The sequence below is a fragment of the Rhinatrema bivittatum genome, chromosome 10 (assembly GCF_901001135.1).
Source record: "Rhinatrema bivittatum chromosome 10, aRhiBiv1.1, whole genome shotgun sequence".
NCBI classification, from domain to species: domain Eukaryota; kingdom Metazoa; phylum Chordata; class Amphibia; order Gymnophiona; family Rhinatrematidae; genus Rhinatrema; species Rhinatrema bivittatum.
Window position 1 is genome coordinate 25865205 of NC_042624.1, and position 17718 is coordinate 25882922.

General features: G+C 41.8%; 2 protein-coding genes across 2 annotated transcripts in view; one reads left to right on the forward strand and one right to left on the reverse strand.

Moving 5' to 3' along the window:
* LOC115100245 (dimethylaniline monooxygenase [N-oxide-forming] 2-like) overlaps positions 1–17718 on the reverse strand; it is a 158122-nt gene that overhangs the window by 105056 nt on the left and 35348 nt on the right. The gene's annotated exons all lie outside the window — the stretch shown is intronic.
* Positions 1–17718, forward strand: part of LOC115100247 (dimethylaniline monooxygenase [N-oxide-forming] 2-like) — a 69469-nt gene that overhangs the window by 21799 nt on the left and 29952 nt on the right. Inside the window, exon 3 of the mRNA XM_029618617.1 lies at positions 15317–15505. Within this exon, the coding sequence (XP_029474477.1) occupies positions 15317–15505 (189 nt within the window). The remainder of the gene's footprint in view (positions 1–15316; positions 15506–17718) is intronic.

Below are 17718 nucleotides of genomic sequence, written 5' to 3' on the forward strand. Positions count from 1 at the left end.
CATATAGGGAAAAATAACCCATGCTATAATTACACAATGTTGGGTTCCGTATTAGGTGCTACAACCCAAGAAAGAGATCAAGGTGTCATAGTGGATAACACATTGAACTCGTCGGTTCAGTGTGCTGCGGCAGACAAAAAAGCAAACAGAATGTTGGGAATTATTAGAAAGGGAATGGTGAATAAAACGGAAAATGGTTAGTGCAATTAGTATAGCTGTGTTTAAAAAAGGATTGGATAAGTGCTTGGAGGAGAAGTCCATTACCTGCTATTAAGTTCACTTAGGGGTAGATTTTAAAAAGCATTTACTCGAGCAAAACTGGTTTTTGCTCGAGTAAATACACTTTGCTCAAGTAAGTGGGCTTTTCAAAATTGCTACAATATATGCCATTGAATTGTCCATAGGATTTACTCAAGTAAGTGCACTTTACTCGAGTAAATAGCTTTTGAAAATTGCTACGATAGTATGTCACATTTACATGCGTAACTCCTTTGAAAATGACCCCCTTAGAGAATAGCCACTGCCATTAGCAATGGTAACATGGAATAGACTTAGTGTTTGGGTACTTGCCAGGTTCTTATGGCCTGGATTGGCCACTGTTGGACACAGGATGCTGGGCTTGATGGACCCTTGGTCTGACCCAGTATGGCATTTTCTTATTTTCTTAAAAAGAAATCTATGTTTAAGAATTAGTGAACACAAAAGTTGTTTAAAAAACAAAAGACTGACCGCACGGATGGTAGAACACTGCATTTCTAAAGGACATACAATACAGGAATTACATTGGTTTGTCATAGATCACATACGTTCAGATATAAGAGGAGGAAATCAGGAGAGAATATTATATCATCGAGAACAGGAATGGATTTACAAATTATGCTCAGAAGAACCTAAAGGTCATAATGGCAAAATTGAGTGGACTAGTTTAATTCGCTGATTGATCCATCCTTTGCAAGATTAAATAATAATAAAAACACACAATTAGTTGGATAAGTTGACATAAGCACGTTGGATGTTTAAACGTTATTTTTCATTGGTCACATTTGAAAATGGAGAGTAGCTTAAAAAAGCCGTAGCCATGTTTGTTGGCAGAATTATGCCCGATACATCTGAAAGCTGAGAGATACATGTGAGTACAGACCATTAAAATGTTTGTATTTTAAGGCTGAGTTGTTAAACTAATTCTGTTGCTCTGTTCTTTACATTAGTTTCCAGAATCCGCCCTGAAGCAGCGTTTAGCGAAAAGTTAACGTTGGCGGTGGAGCACGGCACTGACTTGTTAAGCTAAGAAAATCAGAATGATGCTACAAGTTTCAGATAAGTGACTTTTGCTGCATTAAATCAGCAGATACAACAGCCATTCAAGAGAGGCTTGCATTGCTTTGGCTAGACATCAGCAATAAGTTTTGAGAATTTGCAACATGCCTCCTTGATACTTTGTAGCCATTTTTTGCTGTTTTCAATTTAAATGTGCAGCAAGCTGATCGCTAAAAAAAGAAACCACATCAAAGCAAGATTACAAATGGCTCTCCTGCAACATCGGGCAAGTTTCAGTCAGTCAGATTCTGAAACCATTACACAGTTGTGCAAGCTATAAGATTTTGGGCTTACAAATTGGGATACAATTTACCAATATGGACAGATGTTTTTGCATTTAGTGAAATATTCTTGTTATCATTGGTCAAGATATATAGAAGGGATTATTTGCATCATCCCTATTATAAAAACAAAATTCCAACATAGAAAATTGATTTCACAGGAGTTTTGAGAATTTAAAAATGCAAAGATTGATCTCATAGCAGTTTTGAGAATTTTTGAGAATTAAAACAATTTGCAACATTGGCATTTTATTTTAAAGCAGAAAAAGAGACTTACAAAATTGAGCTGGTGATTGAACTTACTGGTTTAACAATCTTAGGTCATAATCTAAGATACCAGTTCTGAGGCTCTGTCTCTTCATTATAAAAAAACATACAAAACAATTTAATTAAAAATAGTAAAATGAAAAATTGAGATTTGTTTTAGAATTTGATAATGTGAATAAAGAATAAAATAATTTTCTTAACAGAGATTTATATTGGTGACCCACGATCCAGTAACACTAAATTTTGTCACACTAAATTTTTGTCACTAAATTTTTGTCACACTAAATTTAGCATATATAATAATCTAAAACTAATAAAAAATTGCAATGCACATAAGAGTAAGGTATAATGTAAACAAAAAGAAATAATACAAGTATAATAGAAGATAAGAAAGTATATATATATAGAATAAGCAAATAAAAAACCAGATAGTATATATATTTACAAGGCAATACTATATCTGTTCACGTCACTCAGGTCATCCAATGAATCTCAGCAGTGAACCAGTAAGTTACCCTTACAACTCAGCATGAAGCACATGTCGAACACCTTGCATTACCACCAGTACTGAAGTATTGGTCCCAAAAGTTGGTTTATATAGAATATGTTGTTTTTTGTCTGACTTTCCCACCAATCCTCAGCCATCAATTGTTCTGTTCACTTTTTCTTTTCATACATTCCAATCCTAGAGCAGATGGGCCCTGCCAAATGCTGGCACAAAAAAGTCAGTGGAATGTGTCCTATAGGTAACTCAATAATGCAGGTTTCTTGAGGCCCTCACATACTAGCACACAAAATTCAGTGGTTTCGTTTTTCAGAAAAGTCAGACAGCTTAATAGAAAAGATAAGACAAAAAGCTAAACAAATCCTGAATATATATATTATACAACTCAGTCAGTGGTTCTATTCTATAGGGGCTTAATAAGCCCTGACTCATAACATCGAAATTTCTTCATAATTTTCAATCCCTGTCTAATACAGTTAGTAAATTCCAAAGTTTGAGAGCTTGAACAGAGAAAGCTTTCATATGCAATCCTACTTTACCCGCTTCCCAGAATGATGGACTTACCAATAACTGACCTTGGCTGGATCTCAGTTATTGTCCTGGCATATAACAGTTCAGTTTGTCTTTCAAATATTTGGGCCCCAATCCCCTCATCATATGAAGAGTTAACATTAATATTTTAAAATCAATTTGTGCCTCACTATTTTATTTAGTTATTTATTTTGTCATTTCTGCTTTTGAGTCACTTCAAAGCAGATTACATTCAGGGACTGCAGCTATTAGCAACCAATGCAAATTTTGAATACTGGAGAAACAGAAGTTCTCCTTGAACATTCATAAACCACTGTAGCTGCCACATTCTGGATTATTGCAATCTATGCATGAGTCCCTCAGGGAGGCCCAGGCAGGAAATCAGATGTCACACCACCTACCATTAATAACTCCGTCTTTTTGGACGTCAATATCAATTTATTCACTGTAACCCAATCAGCAATCTTAACGAGGGCTAAATTCAAATCCAACATAGCCTTTAACCTGTTCTTCCCCATAAGTACCACAATTTGCATATCATCTGCATATAAATATCCCCTCAATCCTAATTCATCTAATAATTTTCCCAGGGATAATGGTGAACCCTGCAGTAACACACAATCTAATTTAATCGTAGATGACAACTCGCCATTAACTAAAACCTTAGCTGGCCTGTTTGATAAAAATGATTGACTCCACTATAGAGCCATCCCTGCACTCCTTAACTCCATGTAACATTACAATAATATTTGATGGTCAACAAAATCAAATGCTATGGATAAATCTAACAATAATAATGATATCTCTTCACCTTTTTCAAACCATCTCAAAATATCATCAGTAAGTGAAATTAAAACCATCCTTGTACTATGATAGGATCAAAACCTGACTGAAATAGATGCAAACCCCCCCTTCTCTCTTCTAAAAAAAAAAAGCTGTTAACTGCACAGTCACTGCTTTTTCCAATAACTTAGCTACAACTAACTTTTCTCAACTAACTGGAGCAATTTAAAACTTTCACAGAAGGTTTCTTGAGAATTGGAATGATAATCGAAGAATGTAGCAGCAGTGGAATTCTGCTCATTAATAATTCTCAGAACAAACAATAAAACTAACTTCCAACAAGCCCTTCACTATTTTTGCTGGTCAGGGATCTAAACTACAAAAAGTAGTCCTCACTATAGCCACACATTTTCTAAATTCAAAAAGAAAAAGAGCTCTAAAACCATCTATATAAAAATTTCCAACTAAACCCATATCATCGTCGCTCATCTTCCCAGCCCCCATTAAATATTAGTAAGGCTTAAAGAAATTGGAATAGCCAATACAGTTCATAATTGGCTACGTCCTTTTTAAAAGGACATTATCAGAAAGTACTTTATAACAATTCTGAGTCTCCCTTATTGGATATTAAAACAGGTGTGCTTCAAGGATTGGCACTATCTGCATCGTTATTTAATGTTTACATAGCAACCATTTGCAAAGTATTTTCTAGTCTTGATGTTGAACATTACATTTTTGTGGATGACATCCAGTTTTATATACCAATTAAGAGATCTCTCACAGTTGTGTTAGAAAAAATTAAGACCACAATTCTTTCTCTTAGCCAATGGCTGGCGGAAAATAAGTTAACCTTGAACATGAAAAATACCAAAATTCTATATTTATCTAGGAATCCGGAAAAAAGTGTTCCAACTGATGTATCTATTAATGGAAATGTGATTTCCATTGTAAATCATTTGAAATCTAGGTGTATTAATGGATACTACTTTATCACTACGTCCTCATGTTAATCAACTTGTACGTAATGGGGCGGATTTTCAGAGCCCTGCTCGCGTAAATCCGCCCAAAACTGGGCAGATTTACGCGAGCAGGGCCCTGCGCGCCGGTAAGCCTATTTTACATAGGTCTACCGGCGAGCGCAGAGCCCCGGGATTCGTGTAAGTCCCGGGGTTTTCGGAGGGGGCGTGTCGGGGGGCGTGTCGGGGGCGGTCCCGGTCGTCGCGGCGTTTTCGGGGCGTGTCGGCAGCGTTTTGGGGGCGGGTAAGGGGGCGTGGCTACGGCCCGGGGCGATCCGGGGGCGTGGCCATGCCCTCCGTACCCGCCTCCAGGTCGCGGCCCGGTGCGCAGGAGGCCCGCTGGCGCGCGGGGATTTACGCCTCCCTCTGGGAGGCGTAAATCCCCCAACAAAGGTAAGGGGGGGTATAGACAGGGCCGGGCGGGTGGGTTAGGTAGAGGAAGGGAGGGGAAGGTGAGGGGAGGGTGTTAGAGGATTCTCTCCGAGGCCGCTCCGATTTCGGAGCGGCCTCGGAGGGAAAGAGGGTGGGCTGCGCGGCTCGGCGCGCGCCGGCTATACAAAATCCATAGCCTTGCGCGCGCCGATCCAGGTTTTTTAGTAGATACGCGCGGCTCCGCGCGTATCTACTAAAATCCAGCGTACTTTTGTTTGCGCCTGAGCGCAAACAAAAGTAGGCCTATTCGCGCTCCTTTTAAAATCCGCCCCAATGCATATTACAAACTTGATTTGATTCCCTAGGATACATCTGTATCTCGAAGGGAATAATTTAAAAACAGTAGTTCATTCTTTAATTATGACACCGCTTGACTATTGTAATATATTGTTTCTTGGTTTACCACAGACAACACTACGAGCTCTTCTCAATATGTCCAAAATTTGACAGCAAGAATTATTCCTGGACTTTCCATACTACAACATATTACCCACAAATCTCATGCAATACCATTGGCTCATAATAATTTGGAGAATCAAGTTCAGGGTTTTACTTTTTTAAAGGTATCAATAGGCTTGTATCGCCGGTTTTAAATTCAAATTTGAAATATTATCAGCCCATTGTTGCAACCGCAACCTACAGGTCCTGATGCAGGCACGGCCGCTAGCTCATGAGAGAGCATGATCCCCTGAACCACGGCACGACTCAGAGAGGAGCCCCGAGCCATACCATGGGAGGTGAGCGCATGCAAGCATGGGCAGAAAAGGAACAAAGCAGGACTGGAATTAAAGCAAGGAACTCGGAACAGACACCAAGCAGGATCAGCCCTTCACTGGACTTACACACACAAAGGAGACCCAGCAATGCAATGCTGGTCTCAGAAGTAGCCCTCCAGCCACTCGAAAGCCTTTTCGGTCCCACCACTTGGGAATGACGAGTGGGTGAGGCCAGATGGAGGCTGAGGACAGGAACAAAATGAAGACTTGGAACTTGGAAGGACTCAGACGAGGACTCAGGTTACTTGGAAGACTCAAACGAAGACTTGGAACTTGGAAGGACTCAGACAAGGATTCAGGTTACTCAGAAGACTCGGACAAGACTTCAGGTTTCTCAGAAGACTCGGGCAAGGATTCAGAAGGTCTCAGGCAAGGATTCAGGCGAAAGTACTGGGTGAGAACTGCATTGCAGCGCGCCCTACACAGCCACCCATGGCTGGTCGCGGACCATGCTGAGCACGAAGCAGACTCCAGGTGAAGTAGTGGAACTTGAGACTGGAACATGTCGAAGATTCAGTAGAGGTCTGCACTGGGGCGCGCCCTACACAGCTGCCTGTGGCTGGTCACGGACCATGCTGAAGCGGAGCAGGTTCTGGTAGAGTCTTGGGCATGGTCAGAAGCAAGCAAGGAACTCCGAAGACCGGGACAGGATTCAAGACTCAGGATTCAAGACTCGGAACTTGGAACTCAGAACATTAAAAACAAGAGTCTTCCAGAGACTTGCACTGCAGACGAGAAGAAGGCCTTGTACCACGAAGCGCCCTACACAGCCCCCCATGGACTGGTCACGGACCATGACAGTGGCATGCCAGAAAAGGTGGATGCAGGAAACTGGAACTGGTTGCAGAGGCGAAGACGAAGACATCAGGACCAAGACATCAGGAACACAGAACATTTGGAACATCAGGACTCAGGAATGGAACCACAGAACATCAGGACATGGAACAGGAGACGAAGGAGCTCTGATAAAGGACGAGACCAGGAACATCAGGACAAGGAGACCAGGAACACAGAACGAAGCCATCTAGACAAATGAAGACCACGGAGGACCTGGACCGGCACAGAAGAACATGGACAACCATGACATCCGATCCAAAGGCCCCGAGGAACTGTAAGTGAGCCCTTAAATAGGGCTGAAGCAGGAAATGAGCTGACGAGGACTTTCCCGCCACTGGCCCTTTAAATAGAAGGAATAGGCACGCACCAGCACCTACAGGAAGGCCCAGAGAGGAGCAGGACTATGGACAGCAGCATCCCTGCTATGCAGATGGAGGAGCAGGCCCCGACAGTGGCACTAGACCACGAAGAGAGGCAGACCCGGGGTAGCTTCCTGCCGCATGATGGAACCCCAACGGTGGCATCCTGCTGTGGAAGGTGGAGTCAATGATGACGGCTCAGAGCCGCAAAGATGAAGGCTTCCTGGGGACAGCACTAGGCCACAAAGATCAAGGCTGTAGTGGTGGCAACTCCTGCCGCAAGAGGAACATCAGCGGCATCAGCAGGGCCATGAAGAAGGAGTCAGAGGCATCCGGCCGCGCAGGCAAGGCCCCGGTGGCAGCGACTCTGGAAAGAAACAGCGCGGCAGTCCAGGCCGTGCCAAAACAGAGTCCGGCAGCGGCGGCAATAGTGGTAAGAGGGGGCCGGGGACAGCGCCGCGAGCAGGATCACAACACCCATGAGGTCAATACGATTAGCAGCATAATTCTTATTCAAAGAGACCTCTCTGAAATCACTTAGAAACTGAAAAGTGGTATATAAGTTTTTAATTAAATAAATACAGTCCCAATTTGTTTTCCCACTCTTACTCATAGGTTCGCTACCTTCAACGAGAAATGATTCACAGTCCAGCATGCCTGAGATGACATTGTTCTGTTTAACCCTCTCATGTAATACTATCCTTACATCCCAAACATCTCACATAGTCCATTTCCTACTTTTGTAGTAACCCCACCTTAATACTTCTTTTTAGCCTTAACTACTTCCTTATTATAACAATTAGCTATAGGCCACCATATTTTTGTAGCATCATCATGAATGTGAAAATCCTCTATAAATAAGATTTTGTCATTCTTCATGAAAACAGTAGTAATAAAATCTAACATCAGCTTCATCCCCTGTCCCTCAAACCCTGGGGGATGATCATGGGTCCAATACCCGAATTTTACAGTAATGCCCAACCTCAAGAAAAAATGCATTTTACAGGTAATACATCCCCAGTAAATTAAAATAATACCTGCCCTTCTCTTCCCATGCCAAGCTTACAGGAGATAAATTTACCCAAATGACAACACCGCTTCCACAGCAAGCAATCAGCATCAAAATGTCATGTTTCAGATAATAATTTAAAAATCTAACTAAATCCACAATTACATCTCCCTTCTTTTTGACAGAGCATATATTAAGATAGGCCATAAACTGTGTATATGTCTCATCCCCAGCATCATACTGGATACTTCAAAACTGGAAGCCATTCACGCTGTTAAACATGCTTTTCCCTAGAGAAACGCCACCTAAACCCAATACCACAGAAACATCATTTACCCACTTCTCTCCGACCACCCGCTCAGGCATGAAACTAGACATAGACCCCAGCCCACTCCTAGTGAAGCTCCCCAAACAGTCTGTGATAACCCAGATATAACCATACCCCCAACTCCATGCCAGACCAATTGCCGGGCCAAGCCAAGGAGCAAGACCCTTTGCCATGGCTTTTCACTGGCAGCCCACTACTGGCCAACCCCTTTAATGTCCCCTCAGGCTCCAGAGAATGAAGTGGTCAGTGGGGGGACAGAACAGGCAGGCTCTATCTGGCCCGATAACACACCAAAAGCTGGAGCTGGTAAGCTTCAGAGATCGTCCGTATTAGTTTAGCAGAAAGAGTGATTGCCCACCAAAAATAGGGCCAATTAGATAATGAAGGCGGCAGATACCCTCAAGCTGATCCCAGCCATAGACATTTTATTAGAGTTTGAGTACTTACTTATAGTGTTTACACATGAAAAGTTGTATGTGGCACTGAAAAGAATGAGAGGTAAGGATAGCCTGAAAATGTAAAGCTCCTGAGAAAGAAAAACAAGAAAGACTGCTACAAAATAGAAGAATATTCACAAGAAATAGTGTATTAAGGGAGTTGTAGTTCCCATTATTTTTATGAGCTTATAACAAGCTTGCCCTCCAATAAGATTGCAAGCTTATAGGGAGATTTACTAAGCCACAAACGGGAGGGGACAAATATCACGGGGGCCCTGTGGTAACTTGGGCGATAGCGATTTGGAACAGCCAGAAGGAATAAGGAGGCAGGCTCGGGCTGTTTCCTTTTGTGCAATTTATTTACAGTGCAAAACAAAAGGCAAAGCAAAACAAACAAATGATGCATCTCACCTTCAAGTTCAGGTAGCACAGAGACATCACACATAGCAGGTTTTAGTGTAGGTTGGCATCTTGCCTGCTCCCTGAGGCCTGTGCCGTCTTCTTATGCTAGGCTGAAGGGATCCTCCCTGGGCCCAGAATCCCTTACAAGCTTGAGACTTAAGGAGGACCAGACCAGATAGCTATGGCCAGTCCCTTAAGCTGGTCTGAGGGAGTTTCCTCTAGACTCCCTCACAGGCCCTTTGACACTATTTTCAAAATGGTGTCAACCTGACCTTGCCCCATCATGTGACAGGGGCTAGGTTCAGGGATTGGACTTAGTCTTTGTGACCAATGTCTGAATCCCGGACCTTGCCCCTATCATGTGATAGATGCAAGGTCAGGTTGATGCCATTTGGAAAAATGTATTGACTAGCCCGGAACTAAGGATCACTTCGGGCTCCACTGAGCCCCAGGGACTGTTTTGAGGTATGGAGGGGTTTGAGGTGAGGGAGGGGATCCAGACTACATTTTAGGGATGGAGGTGGGGATCCACTAACCCCAGGGATTTCACTTTATTTGGATGATGGATTGGATAGCTGTTTTGTGCGTGGATTAAAAAATCCCTCACATTTTGTATATGTATGCTGGAGGTTCCTATGTATGCCCTTATAACAACTGATCAGGCATTCATCTACCCCCCACCCATTTTCCTGTCTGCTATATTCCTATATAAATAGCAATAATACTCAGAGAGGGTAATTATAGGTAAAAAGTGGTTATATTTTCTCTTACCTATAGATAATATATTTTTCTGGCAATGATAAAATAGATTACCATAGAACACAACATAAAATATAAATGGTAATAAAGAGCATATTGAATAGAGAGGTAAGCTAAGCTATGTACAATTGGTGGCAAATTACTTCCCTGAGAAAATCAGCTCTAGGAAGTGATGACTGCAGGCAGAGTCTCTAGGAAGTTGAAGAGGTAACTGCAGACAGGATCTCTAGGCAAATGAAATAACTGCATGGGCACAGGAATCGTGGGAAATGAGCGCTGGGAAGTGCTTCACAAGAGCAGCCACGTCTTCAGTTTCAATGGCCAGACTACACTTAATTTCCTGTCATTTACACAGGCTGGGCATGTCACTCTGCTCTTAGCATTCTGTCCTTCTCACATTATAATTCCTTCGCCTCACTGTCCCTGGTCTTCCCCTCTTATTTGTTGCAATGACATCTCCTTTTCCAGTTTGGCATTTGCCCACTCCATCGGCTTTTTTGGCCATCTTTAACCTCTCCAATACAATTATTCACAGTTTACTCTTTTTCCCAACTGTGATTATGATCATAGAAGAATGAAAACATGTTTTCACTCTCCTGCCCCCTTTTGTTTACAGCATTAGAATGTATTTTTTAAAGGCGATACAATGCCTGTACTGCATAGCACGCCATTCCCTACCATGCGTATTTCAAAGCAGGAGGATATCAGCTCTAATTAATTACTGTAAATAAGCTCACAGCAACTTAACACATACATTGCTTTGCATTAAGCATTTTAAAGGCAACATTGGTATCTGTTTACATAGTATGCAGTCACAGAGCTTACACAGGAAGATCACACTTTTCCAGTCTTTGCATTCACCCTTTTGTTCTCTGTCTGTGATCAAGAATTTTTTAAACACAGCCCCATCCCTGTATCAAGCATTAAACCTTTAAAGTTTGTCTGTTTCTGTATAACTCTGTGCACTACACAATGGCTAAGGGGGCATTTTTGTGATATAAGGGGAAGGGAGCAGGCTCTCGTCACATGGTTAGCATCATTCTTTTACTTAAATTTGAAGGGGTCAGTGCCACCTCGGAAGATGGCAATGGTGGGGCAGGTGGGATGTGCCATTGACCCCTGAGGTTATCTGTGACCTTTAGGAGGTGTAGTTTTGTGCCTTAGGCCCTTTAATTTTCCTGCAGGAAAATCATGGACCATGTCAGTGTCCCGATGCTCCTGTGGTAAAATACCTGCAGCACACTCAAACATGCTAAAATAACAGGACTGAGCTTTTCTAAGTCAGCCACATTATTTTATTAATATAGGATTGCCTATATATAAGCTGCTTTGCATATATTAGGCAATTTTATGCATGCAAAGCAGCTTATTTCCATAGAGGGAAGTAATCGTGTGTTATATTATTCAATACTGTTGCGATATGATGATATCAAGCAACAAACAGCATTTAAAGCACGTTACGTGCTGTTTAACTCGCAATATTACAGTATCATGGCTTAGTAAATCCAGATTTTATTTGGCTTCTTCCACTGTCCCTTGCCATCTGGCCTTGCTAGATATGAGCCTATTCTCCTTCTTCATGATCTTTTCTTTCTGCTAGCCCCTCTGTTTCTTTCCTTTGGACTCTATTTCTCTCTGTTCTTTTATCTGTTTCAAGTCATGATTCCAGTTATTTGTATTTCCCTTGGTCCTTGTTTTCTTATGTTGGTGATCTTGGAATTTTCTTGCAGTCCACGTTAAGCTGTAGTCATCTAATCCTTCTTGCCAACAATTCCTCTTCTCTCACTATGCGCCTCTTTTGCTTATTCCCTTTCTCTTACTCTCCTACTCATACCACTGGTCATCGCCCTCACCTTGTCTTTTTCAACTTTTGCTCTATTTTCCTATCTTCTGTGTAGCTATGAAGGCAGAGACATATTCCATGCCAGGGCTTAGTCCATGCACAGTTGTAAACTCTGGTGTGGATTCTCCAAAGAGGGTGGGTAGGAGGGGAAGATAAACCTTTAAGACCAAAGGCACAGTGTCAGTCTCTTTTTCAGTTGGTGTATCTGTGGGGATAATATTCACTCACAGTCCAGATAACAAAGTTAGCCAGATAAACTTAACTGGCAAATCTTGCTTCACAAATCTGCTTCACTTTTTTGAAGGGGTTAATAAACATGTGGATAAAGGTGAACCGGTAGATGTAGTGTATTTGGATTTTCAGAAGGCGTTTGAAAAAGTTCCTCATGAGAGGCTTCTAAGAAAACTAAAAAGTCATGGGATAGGAGGTGATGTCCTTTCATGGATTACAAACTGTTTAAAAGACAGGAAACAGAGAGTAGGATTAAATGGTCAATTTTCTCAGTGGAAAAGGGTAAACAGTGGAGTGCCTCAGGGATCTGTACTTGGACCGGTGCTTTTCAATATATTTATAAATGAGCTGGAAAGGAATACGATGAGTGAGGTAATCAAATTTGCAGATGATACAAAATTATTCAGAGTAGTTAAAACTCAAGCAGATTGTAATAAATTGCAGGAGGACGTTGGGAGACTGGAAAATTGGGCATCCAAATGGCTGATGAAATTTAATATGGATAAGTGCAAGGTGATGCATATAGGGAAAAATAACCCTTGCTGTAGTTACATGATGTAAGGTTCCATATTAGGAGCTTTCACTCAGAAAAGAGATCTAGGTGTCATAGTGGATAACATATTGAAATCGTCGGCTCAGTGTGCTGCGGCAGTCAAAAAAGCAAACAGAATGTTAGGAATTATTAGGAAGGGAATGGTGAATAAAACGGTGAATAAAGCCTCATGAGAGGCTTCTAGGAAAAGTAAAAAGTCATGGGATAGGTGGCGATGTCCTTTCGTGGATTGCAAACTGGCTAAAAGACAGGAAACAGAGAGTAGGATTGAATGGGCAATTTTCTCAGTGGAAGGGAGTGGACAGTGGAGTGCCTCAGGGATCTGTATTGGGACCCTTACTGTTCAATATATTTATAAATGATCTGGAAAGAAATATGACGAGTGAGATAATCAAATTTGCAGATGACACAAAATTGTTCAGAGTAGTTAAATCACAAGCAGATTGTGATAAATTGCAGGAAGACCTTGTGAGACTGGAAAATTGGGCATCCAAATGGCAGATGAAATTTAATGTGGATAAGTGCAAGGTGATGCATATAGGGAAAAATAACCCATGCTATAATTACACAATGTTGGGTTCCATATTAGGTTGCTACAACCCAAGAAAGAGATCTAGGTGTCATAGTGGATAACACATTGAAATCGTCGGTGCAGTGTGCTGCGGCAGTCAAAAAAGCAAACAGAATGTTGGGAATTATTAGAAAAGGAATGATGAATAAAACGGAAAATGTCATAATGCCTCTGTATCGCTCCATGGTGAGACCGCACCTTGAATACTGTGTACAATTCTGGTCGCCACATCTCAAAAAAGATATAATTGCGATGGAGAAGGTACAGAGAAGGGCTACCAAAATGATAAGGGGAATGGAACAACTCCCCTATGAGGAAAGACTAAAGAGGTTAGGACTTTTCAGCTTGGAGAAGAGACGACTGAGGGGGGATATGATAGAGGTGTTTAAAATCATGAGAGGTCTAGAACGGGTAGATGTGAATCGGTTATTTACTCTTTCGGATAGTAGAAAGACTAGGGGGCACTCCATGAAGTTAGCATGGGGCACATTTAAAACTAATCGGAGAAAGTTCTTTTTTACTCAACGCACAATTGAACTCTGGAATTTGTTGCCAGAGAATGTGGTTCGTGCAGTTAGTATAGCTGTGTTTAAAAAAGGATTGGATAAGTTCTTGGAGGAGAAGTCCATTACCTGCTATTAAGTTCACTTAGAGAATAGCCACTGCCATTAGCAATGGTTACATGGAATAGACTTAGTTTTTGGGTACTTGCCAGGTTCTTATGGCCTGGATTGGCCACTGTTGGAAACAGGATGCTGGGCTTGATGGACCCTTGGTCTGACCCAGTATGGCATTTTCTTATGTTCTTATGTTCTTATGTAAAATGTCATAATGCCTCTGCATTGCTCCATGGTGAGACCGCACCTTGAATACTGTGTACAATTCTGGTCGCCGCATCTCAAAAAAGATATAATTGCAATGGAGAAGGTACAGAGAAGGGCAACCAAAATGATAAAGGGAATGGAACAGCTCCCCTATGAGGAAAGACTAAAGAGGTTAGGGCTGTTCAGCTTGGAGAGGAGACGGCTGGGGGGGGGGGGGGGGGGATATGATAGAGGTGTTTAAAACCATGAGACGTCTAGAACAGGTAAATGTGAATCGGTTATTTACTCTTTCAGATAATGGAAAGACTAGGGGATACTCCATGAACTTAGCATGTAGCACATTTAAAACTAATCGGAGAGAGTTATTTTTCACTCAGTGCACAATTAAACTCTGAAATTTGTTGCCAGGGGATGTGATTAGTGCAGTAAGTGTAGCTGGGTTTAAAAAAGGATTGGATAAGTTCTTGGAAGCGAAGTCCATTACCTGCTATTAATCAAGTTGACTTAGAAAATATCCACTGCTATAATTAGCATCAGTAGCATGGGATCTATTGAGTGTTTGGGTACTTGTCAGGTACTTGTAGAACAAGGTGCAAAATGAATGGGTACTTTGTACCTGGAGGCAATTTTCAAAAGGAAACTACATAGGTAGTCTTCCTTTGAAAATTAGCTACAAGGTCGTATGTAAGCTTCTGGAACATTGCCCCTCTCATAACCAATTAATACAAAATGATGATGAGAAGAACTCTGCATAGACAGAATGTGAAATAAGTGCAGAGTGCGACCATTGAGCAAGTGCCCAGAGAACAATCTGCCCGACCTTTCCTGCGCCTTTACTCAGACTGAGCTTGGCTTATTTTGTGGTTGCCCAAGACCCCATCCCCAACTGTTTCCTGAGAACCCCACTTCTAGATTACCACCCCCCTGTAGATTTTGCAGCAAGCAATTTTTTTTGGGAGGGGAGGGGAAGGGAAGGAAATGTGGAGGATTTTCTCTTCCAGTCCAAACGTGAGTTGTTGACAACTCAGTGTCTAATCTGGGATAGTATGAGAAGAAAGGAAAAGTAGAAGGAAGGAAGACGGTAAAGACGCCAGGGAGTTGGCAGGTCCAAGGAAAAGCAGAAGAGGGAGTAGAGAATGTTCTTTCCCAATCCAGGGAAGAAGAGAATCGGTAAGCCCTGGGATCTTTAAGTCATTAACGAAAATATAGCATTTTTTTCTAATAATTGTCACCATTCTCTTGCTTTATGATTTAGGAAAAGGTAGAGGATGGAAGGGGTAGCATCTACAAGTCTGTGATCACCAACACGTCCAAGGAGATGATGTCCTACAGCGACTTCCCCTTCCCTGACCATTTCCCAAACTTCCTCTCTCATACAAAAGTTTTAGAGTATCACAGAATCTACGCAGAACACTTTGACCTTCTAAGACACATCAAGTTCAAGGTAAGGCATCACTGACACGTTTTGCATGTATGTGATGAACCTGTGGCTTGAATCCAATCTTCAGTTCTCCTTTCACTGAAGCTAGGGTATGATCAACATGAGGATATGAGAAAGTAGATTAATAACCTGAAATAGCTTCTTAAGTCTATTTTCTTTTATTTCCTGAAATTTCTATATAAATGTAGAATTAAGTTTCATAATGTGAAATATTTTTTTGAGCCTGCACAATCAACATTTATTTATAGACCTTTGATATTCTGACTTTTATTAAGAATGACCTCAAGGTAGACTGCAATCAATTTAAATCAAAAATTGCAACTGAATTAAACTTACGTGGTGATCCAATTCACAGCAGGGTAAATATCTTCAAGTCCTTGATCAGAAGCAGGGAGAATTAGATCAGGGGAATGGGATCTCTTCAGGGAAGATCTGGCTGAAAAACCATGCCTGAGCTTTTTCCTGAAGATAGGGTAGCAAGGCCCAAGTGGAATGGAGAGTAGTATCTTGCTCCAGATTCTTGGTGCATAACTTAAGTGCCTTCTGGGCTCTGAGTTCTTTGCCTGGCGGAATGATAGTGCCCGAGGGGTAATTGTCATCTTGTTTCCCCTAAACTTCCTGTTAAAGTTTAACATCATGGTATATGAGGTTGTGTTCTGCTGGGGGGTTTGGGTTTTAAGAGCTTTGTCCTTTGGATATTTATATGGATTCTTTTTCTTACTTGAAGTATTTCTTTCTGATTACTTTTCGTAAGATGTATTTTCTTGAAAAGTAAGTCTAAATTTATATATAAAAAGTTTAAAATATTTTCTGCTTTCAATGATTAGCATGAAATGGTTAATACATATTCTGCCATTCAAGCAGAAGGCAAAGCTAACAAAATGCTTATGGCCCTACAAAGACATTAATGGGGTACTTTTATGCTGCAAATTGTCCAACCACATGGTTATCTGATTAGACAATGTTTTAGACCCAGATGACTCTTGAGATATTATACCTTGACGAGGGCAGTCTGTTGTTAGCAGAATCCATTTTACTTCAAAAGTGAGGCACATAGGGAAGAGCGACCCAAATTAACTGCACAATGCAAGGTTCCACATTGGGAGCCACCAACCAGGAAAAGGATCTAGGCCTCAACAGGTGTGTCGGGACACACTGGTGTGTCACAAGGTCCTGGGAGGTGTATCGCAGGGCCAGCAGATGGCTGCCTCCTTATCTTCCTAGGTGGGAGTTGGTTGACTTCTTACATTGGGCCTAATGGGAGGCTCCTCTCACTTCCTTCTCTTCTTTCTGGACCAGTGGGAGGCTGTTTCTCCTTCACCCAGATCAGAGTGAACCATTGCCAGCTGGGCCTGATGGGACACAAACTTTACCTTCCCTTACTCTGTCTGGAAGTGGAGGAAAGGAGGTTGGGGATGTCGGGAAGATGAAGGTGGAACGGAGAGGGAGTGTGGGGGCTGCTAAGCAGGAAAGAGTAGGAAACAGGGGGTCAGGGTAGTGGGCAAGCAGTGAGATGAAATGAAGGGGTGGGGAGAGTCAAGCAGGGGAGAGAGGGAGCACAGGGAAGAGGATGTGGGGGGTCAGGAATACTGGGCAGGGATATGAGTGAGAGCAGATGATTGAAAGGGAGACATTGGGAAAAGTGAAGGATGATGGCTGCATGGAAGGGGAGTTACAGGGTACAAGAGCCACAATATGTCAGTTTTGGGAATGTGTATTTCTTCTATCTTTGTACTTTGCTTAGTGTAGATTTGTATTTCTGTTTCTAGCTCTCCAGTTTTGCACTGCATACAGAGTGGCTTTTTGAGGTTTCCATTCCAATTTTTGTCTCCACATTTGTAATTTGTGGTCTTTTATTCTGTATTTGGTGAAGGTCGGATCTGGATGTGTGACTGAGGTGAGGTATTTTACTAGTAGGTAGGGATTTGTATCAATCTTCTTTGTTGCATTTTCTCACTCTCAGTAGGACATGCATTGGTGCTGCACTGCTGCCTTTTCATAGGAAGGGCTATTGCTGTCTGAGTTCTTGGAATTAGTGTTGCAGTGGTATAGAAGGTCTGCTACACAGGTGCTGAATGGTTTAGGTTTTTTTAGGTTTTGTATTTTACAATGTACCTGGTAGTAAGGGAGTTTGTGTTTCTGTTAATGAGAGAGCACCAGAATCAGAACTGCTTTTTTATATAGTGAGTTATATTTGAACTATTCTAGTTCTGCTC